This window comes from Anguilla anguilla, chromosome 14, assembly GCF_013347855.1.
Source record: "Anguilla anguilla isolate fAngAng1 chromosome 14, fAngAng1.pri, whole genome shotgun sequence".
NCBI lineage: Eukaryota > Metazoa > Chordata > Actinopteri > Anguilliformes > Anguillidae > Anguilla > Anguilla anguilla.
The window spans coordinates 27,548,103-27,556,331 of record NC_049214.1 but is presented as its reverse complement, the minus strand read 5'-3'; the positions used below and the strand labels follow the sequence as shown (position 1 = coordinate 27,556,331).

At 41.7% G+C, this 8,229-nt stretch overlaps 1 protein-coding gene across 1 annotated transcript; it reads left to right on the top strand.

Annotated features, from left to right (window-relative positions):
• On the top strand, positions 1-8,204 carry hsdl2 (hydroxysteroid dehydrogenase like 2). The gene is made up of 11 exons (XM_035392333.1): positions 1-185; positions 872-1,035; positions 2,388-2,486; positions 2,847-2,961; positions 4,022-4,125; positions 4,440-4,538; positions 4,730-4,924; positions 5,612-5,683; positions 5,775-5,912; positions 6,509-6,637; positions 7,793-8,204. Exons 1-11 carry the CDS (start codon positions 169-171, stop codon positions 7,903-7,905), a joined length of 1,245 nt encoding a protein of 414 aa, XP_035248224.1. The 5' UTR covers positions 1-168; the 3' UTR covers positions 7,906-8,204.
• Positions 8,205-8,229: the final 25 nt, after the last annotated feature.

The following is an 8,229-nucleotide window of genomic DNA, read 5'->3' as shown; positions in this document are numbered from 1 at the left end:
TTGTGTTAGGTCACGTTCCATCTGTAAACTGGGGTAAAGGGCATGAGCATAACTTTCATACGCTATTGTGGGAATCTTGACCGTTTTAAAGAAGCTAGTCTTTAGGTAGCTGACTAGGTCTCTAGATTTCTGCTCAATTAAAAAGCTTGGTACATTTCTCCACAGGACATGTTGCCTAACACAGGGTAAGTTTGCATGTTGGCCAGCTGGCTTATCCACTTTAATTTGTCATAGCTGCAAGTTAGTCGGCGTTAGCCAGTTTACGTTCGCTAGTCATGTATGTCGATATCTCGTAAAAGCATGAAAGTTACGAATATCCGTGGAAGGAACTAACATACTTCATGGCTGGTATGGTACTCCTTATTGATGCTTGCCTGATACAGCAATGTAATTTACACGTATGGCTTTGCACTCACTATATAAGTTGACCATGACTGACTAACTACGAGTTTTTTTAAATGCAAATTATGTGCAAAACGTAATGAAAAATGCCTCCTGCAAGGTATTGGCCATTATCACTTGAAACAATATTACTCAATGTTCGAAGTGGTGACAGACTATTGATAGACGTAGCTTAGCCAATGTTTAGCCTTTTGCAAACTATATCACCAACAAACTCAAACTACAGTAATTTTACTGTTTACTGTACTTTCATAGCTAGCATTTACAGCTACAAAAATAAAGGCTTCAGACTGGAATGCGACCTCTATCCGAGACTTGACCTTTTCTCTAGTAACGGATACATCAGTGTTGCGTTGCAGTCATGTTGGTGATTTATCCTAATTAACTATTATTTTTGAATAGTACTTTGTGACCATGTGGACTGGGTATCTTTTGCCCCGCGTTTTAAGGTTGTGCTTGTGAATTCCAGAAAGCTGGCGGGATGCACCCTATTTATCACAGGGGCGAGTCGGGGCATTGGCAAAGCCATTGCACTGAAAGCAGCCAAGGACGGTGCCAATGTGGTGATCGCCGCTAAAACAGCCCAGGCCCACCCCAAGCTCCCAGGGACCATTTACACAGCTGCAGAAGAAAGTATGCCTCAACCTGCTTTCAATTCCTTTGTAGGGAACGTCATGAACTCTCTGAGAGTTACGCTGTATAGTGTTGGTTTAATAACATCGATGCCGATGTAAGCATGATTGACTTGTGCATGCTGTAGCTAAACCCCTGAACGATTATTGGTGCAGTCTACCCTACCTGTAACATAAAAATTTCAGTCAGTGATGATGATCTTTTAAAAATCATGCAGAGAACCATTTGTTAATTTATTTTTGCATGTCCAGTACATTTAAAAAAGTCTTCTTATCTTGGTTTATTGCACAACCTGCTGCCGTACAGCAAGCCTATTAAGAATGACTCGAATTTTTCTCACCTTCACTTGTGTTGCTGGAACAGAAGTGGGAGCCATTTTGCTGGATTACCTGTTTAAGGTCATGATAGCTGCTCTCAGTGTAGTGCAGATGCCTTGAACAATTAACATTGTCATACGCATAGTTGTGCACAAACATTATGCCAACATAGCCCTGTACAGTTAATAGTGTATCAAGAATGAATTACTGTCCACTTGTGAGGAACAGCTGAGGTCCCATATGCAGAGTTGAATGCGTGAAGAGCAGGTCATAGCTATAAATATCTGATGGGACATTTATGTCGCAACCTGTCCATCTCTCGGATCCATTTTAATAATCCAACTCTGCAAATGGAAGCTTTAGAAAATGGGTGACACTTTACATTAAGTTGCAGCTATACCTGTGAAGTTGAATTGAAACTAATTTGGTAACAAGAAGTTATTACTGAGTAACTCCAATGTAGGTAACATGGAACAACAGTTAGCAGTGTTCTTAATTACATGTGCATATTTTTAAATACTGCCTTTACACTCATCGGCCACATCTTCATGGTTCATAACAAATAAATATTGCTCGTTACTTTTACTAGGTGTCTTTCTGATATAGAATGGTCTCATTTTTGCAGGAGAGATGTAATAGGACTGGCCTTGTTTCACATGTGCAATTAATAATACCACTCACTGTTGTTCATTATTACCTATTTTGGAGTTGCCTAGTAATAAACAATTACACAGGTATGGCTGCAAATTAATGTGAAGTGTTACCAGGAAAATTTGGAAGTTTCGTCCAAGCAAGTGATGTTATATGCATATATATACTACTTGTGTATTTACATCTAAAGAGGTTTATTTAATCCCAGCGCTATCATTTTCTGTAGTTACAGTTTAGGGTGAGTTCAGTCTTATTTCCGAATGTGCTGCAGGGGACCTTGCAGGGGATTTTCAGGGTGGCCCTGCGGCTTTCTGGTACTGGTCCGAGTTGTTTCCACTGTTCGGGTCACGCCGTGTGAGCGCTCTCCTCGTCTGCTTCTTTCAGTTGAGGCGGCGGGCGGGCGAGCCTTGCCGTGCATCGTAGACGTCCGGGATGAAAAGCAGATCAGCGATGCGGTGGAGCAGGCTGTGAGCAAGTTTGGAGGTGCGCCACGGCCTTGTCCATTCATTGCATTACATTACATTACAGGCATTTGGCAGACTTACACAACTTTTTACCTAGCATTTATATTGTGGCCAGTTGTACAGGTGAATATATACTGAAGCAATGCAGGTTAAGTACCTTGCTCAATGGAGAATCGAACCTGCGACCTTTAGGTTACAAGACCAACTCCTTACCCATTATACTGCACTGCCGCCCATTCATGGCACACGGCTGTTGTACACTGCTGTGCCTGTCACGTTAATTTAGAAACTGGCATTGGCCATGTGGGGCATTAGTAAGATTACTCTATTAAGCACGCTGGATATGAATATATGAGGTTTTAATGTCGGATTTCTGCAGGCATTGACATCTTGGTCAACAATGCCAGTGCCATCAATTTGACGGGAACCCTGCAGACGCCCATGAAGAAAGTGGACCTCATGTTGGGCATCAACCTCAGAGGGACCTACCTAACGTGAGTGAAACCTTCCGTTCAGAACCTGCCTCACTGCTGGTAGCAAGCTACCTCTAGTAAAGGGTGATATAGCTGAAAGGGTGATATGGCTGCATTCCGTCTCATGATTGTAGATTTAAAGCCTGGAGAATAACTCATGAAGCAGAATTTTAGTATTCATGAAGGCTAATTGCATAGCATTATTTTACCTATGACAGTTGTTTTATTAGTCTGAATGTGAATTGTGCCAGAACTGTTGTGTGCAGGGATTATTATTCTAGTGCTTTTAATATGACTCTCCACCTACCACTAAACACCACTCATGGTTCAGTTACTGTGCAATATGCAGTGTACGCTTTCTCATATGGGTTTATTGAAAAATATATTATATATATAACAAACAGCAATGTTTCCCCATTTGTTTTGTGGAATTCTGAAGCGGAATATATGCACACTATCACCTTGCCAACTGAACAGCGGTTTATCTAGGAAATAATGTCCTCCTGTAGATCTACCATGGCTAGTTTAGTTTATTCTAGTTTACGTATGGGCCCCTCTCTCTGGTTTGAAATCCGGACTGTGTGAGTGCTCCCTGTGACTGGTGGCCTCACGGGATCACCCGGGGATGGGAGTGTCTTCAGTAGCCGTCTGCTTACCAGCTCCTTTCATATCCAACTGCCCCAATTTTACAGGAGCCGAAATGGCGCTCGGCCACTTAAAGGCTAATGCCCAAGTCCAAACCGCACACCAAAAACCCCATTCTGTCAGTGTGGGTTGGTGCGAGGTGGCTTGGCGGCCATGTTATCCATCTCCATCTATGCTGCCGGCCAGTTCACTTGGGTATTTGGCTTAGTTGAGCGTACAGCGTATCAAGTTAACAAATGGCAGCAATTTAACTTTGTTAAAGTTTACTGGCTTTATAACCAAAGAAGATGTAGTAAACTGCTAAGTAAGTATCCATCACCATTAATAGAAATAGAAATATGTATCAAACAGCAAGAACTTTGTCCCTGTCCCACGGGGTGCAGTTTTCTGGCTAGTTAACTCATACATTCTCTCTAAAGTAATGTTGTGTTTGCAGGTCAAAGCTGTGTGTCCCGTATCTTCTGAAGAGCAAAAATGCTCACATCCTGAACCTCAGTCCACCTCTCAACTTAAACCCCATCTGGTTCAAAAATCACACAGGTATGACAACTTAAGGAGATGGATTGGTAACTGTAAAATTGTAGTATCAAAACTGTTTTGATGGATTATATATAGAAGTAAACTATGTGAGTCAGCCTAATTTGCTTAGCAACGGGGTATACTTTAATTTATAGAACATACTTGCCTGTAGCAATTAAAATTATATACCACTTTTTAATTTTGTTGTCGTGTCCTTGTATTGTGTGGTTGTATGTACGGGAGTGGGAGGAGCAGTACTTGCACTTTTATATGGTGGAAAATGACAGAACCCTAGTTTCATTTTTTAAATTGTATTATAATCATGTGTGTTTCAGCGTACACCATGGCGAAGTACGGAATGTCCATGTGCGTTCTGGGAATGGCGGAGGAGTTCCGAGGATCAATAGCCGTCAATGCCTTGTGGCCCAAGACAGGTGGGATTTTCCTTCATCGTACGCCTACTGCTTTCAATGCTGTTAAGAGATTCCTTTGGTATAATGGAGGCTGATGTGTGACTAGATTGATCTCGCGCAGCGAGCAATCTGGCCCACCTTCCCTCCCCGTAGTTTTTTTATTTGTACTTCGCCGATTGGCCGATGCCATCCTCTCGAAATGTCTTCTCCAGCCATTCAGACTGCGGCCATGGATATGCTGGGGGGCACTGACGTGGCTAACCAGTGCAGGAAAGTGGACATCATGGCCGACGCGGCTTATTGCATCTTCAGCAAGCCCCCCAGCTACACTGGCAACTTTGCCATTGACGAGGACGTTCTGAGGAAAGAAGGAATCGTAGACTTCGATACATACGCTGTTGCTCCAGGTACGTGGCCATTGATATCGAGACAAACAATTGCTGAAAAGAATCCCGGTTGAATATTCTACTGTTTAACATGTATTCGGTTTCATGTGCACTGAACAGTGGGACACAAAAGTTCGTTCTAGAACTAAAATACAATTTCTTTCCAGTCGATTCCATTAATTTGTATCCTTTGTTCTGAAAAGCATCCTTCTGTTATATTTATTGTTTGTACTGTTAGAAAATTTTCAGTGGTGTCAATCAATCATAAAAATAAGACATTTTAAACAACATATGTAATAACATAATTACACTTATTTGTTTAGCATCCTTATTAGTTGATTGTTTGTAGGATGTGCATTTTTATTTTATTAATGAACATACTGTACTCCAAAGACAAAAGTTTCTGAAGTAGAATTTTATTAAAAACTGAAACTTGTACTCCAGTCATCATTCACAATATTTCACATTTTCATGTTCAAAAAGCATGAGAATGTATGTGATTTGACGCAGGTCTTGCCACAACAGTTCAGTATATGCTGCTTCCCCTGATCTGCCATTGGTTCTTAGGTTCTCCCTCATGTAAACCAATAGAAGAAGAGAAAAGCCCTCCTAATTTCCCAAAATGCTGATCCAAGTGAATGATTTTTGATTTGGATCAGATTTCTTTAGATTACTAATGTCTCCTCACTGCCATGATTATTTCCCCAGGTCACCCACTGCTCCCAGACTTCTTCCTGGATGAGGATCCAGAGTTGATTACGAACAAAATAGGGGGTGAAGGCAAGTTTAGCTTCTATTGAAAAACCATATTGGTGTTGTTCACTCCTAACGGAATGAAGTTAAGGCCTGTGATCTTGGACCATCTCCTCAGGTGCTCCTCCTGCTTCCAAAGCCAGCCCAGAGGCCGCTGGCGACGGACCGATTGCTGAAACCTTCAAAATCATCAAAGGGATTCTCAGTCCCGATGTTGTCAAAAGTACACAGGGAGTGTACAAGTTTGACATTTCCGGTGAATTCCCCATCCCTACCTGCTCCTGAGTATCATTGCTCACTGTGATATTTAGTCATTCATTTCCCAGCTATCAACTCTGCATACACAGAAATGAACGACAGTGGGTTGAGAAATAAGCATCAACATATGGACTAGTTTCCATTGCACTACGTTACAGGTTGACTCTACATTTGATTTATGTATACTTTATGATAGGACTGTGTAACCAGAGCACTGTTACTTCCCAGTGCAGAATTATATTAATACATGATTTACTCATTACCACTCCCTGACCATGGAATGGTTTTCTGTCCCTTTGACCTGATTCATTTAAGTATTTTTCTGCTTAACAAGCAAAGTGAATCTGATTCTCAGTTCATCCAGAAGACACAGGTTTGAAGCTCTGTAATTTTTGCAGTTCTGGACTGGTAATAATATGGAATGTGGGAAATGTGTGTTTAACCAGAAACGTATGCTTTAACTGGTGGTGGTGCTAAACGTTAAGGTCCCAGTGCACTGTGGGTAGGTGGAGTCTGGGCCCTACGCTACTCTGTGCAGTTGAGCCCTGGGTGCAGCCTGGGCGTGATGCGTGTTCTGTGCCGGCGTTCCCCCAGGAGAGCACCCCGGGGTCTGGTACATTGACCTGAAGAACGACGCGGGCAGCGCGGGCAGCGGGGAGCCGCCAGTCCAGGCCGACGTGGTGATGAGCATGGACAGCGCCGACTTCGTCAAAATGTTTTCGGGTGAGTGACAGACACACATGACGCGCTCATCCACAAGCACGTCGAGTCCTGGAAATTTAGCTGCGAGCAGTGATTACGGGGCCAAGCTGTCGTAGCCACAAGGAAGCCAAGCATCCGTTTTAAAGGCGGCCCAATGTGGCACATCAGTCCCAAAGTATTGATGTTGGACATCAATCTTGTGCGTCCTTAAAAGTTCCAGAATATGTTTTGACTGGACAATATAGCATGGCTTGGTGTAGCTGTCAGTGTAACTACCAGGATTTGTCACTGTGTTATACCCTTTGGGACTTCTGTGTTTTTATGTTAAGCCACATATTACATTGGATTATGGTGGCCATATTGTTTGAAATATAAATGTTTCCCCTGCTGAAATTTTAGATCTTGGTCTTGACAGTAGTAATAGTATGCAGATAAATTCCCTGCAGATCAGTCAGTTTGTCTTGGAAGATATCTTGCTTTTAAAAAAATTTCAATGGTGGAAAATCCAAAGAGTTGGACATTATATCTGGCAAATTGACTGTTATAGTGCCATCAAGTGGCCAATCAGAGTGAAGATTCTTAATTGGTCGTTTGGAGTACCTCTCAATCAGTGTGCCAAGTTTTATCTGGCCAGGCGATTTTGCTAGAAATACAAAAAGTTGAATAACAATGATAATAGAACCTTGCTTGTTTTATTATCTTCATTATTCCAACAGGGTACCTATGCATATTGGACAAACCTATGGTTTAAATGGTAAATGGTAAATGGACTGCATTTATATAGCGCTTTTATCCAAAGCGCTTTACAATTGATGCCTCTCATTCGCCAGAGCAGTTAGGGATTAGGTGTCTTGCTCAAGGACACTTCGACATGCCCAGGGCGGGGTTTGAACTGGCAACCCTCCGACTGCCAGACAATCGGTCTTACCTCCTGAGCTATGTCGCTAAAATGTAAAACTTTAAAATGAATTACCTACTTATCATTATATACATTTCTTTAGTTGTAATTTTTATTTACCATCAAATATGAAAAATGTGTAGTGCCTCCAGAGTGAATAGTACATGCATACTGATAAATCATAGAGCTTGTTCTGGTACTTTCTTTCACATCTCTTCGTTTACCTTGCACCTGAAATATATGTATGAATGTGTGGAAATTATGGATTTTCCCTGCAGGCAACCTAAAGCCAACCATGGCCTTTATGTCTGGAAAGTTGAAGATTAAAGGGGATATGACCCTGGCCATCAAAATGGAGAAGATGATGTCCTTGATGAAGGCTAAGCTTTAACGAAGCCGACAGCCGGAATACACAAACATGTTTGCCTTTCACGTGTTTATAACTGTTATAACACTTTTCTAATTCAGCTTCTAAATACACCAATTTCTTTCCAACGTCTGCTGCTGTTGTCTGGTGCTTTGGTCTGTTTCTCGTCCTTTTGTTTTATTTAGGAAAAATTCTAATTGTTTTAATATTCTCAGGACCCATCGGTCTATCCCACGAGAATGACTGCTGTAAATTTAGTACAAAGTTGAGTTTGTGTTATAGCCCACAGTGGGAGATATTACAAATAAAATACTGAGAAACAACATAAGCCTACAGGTTTTATTCAGA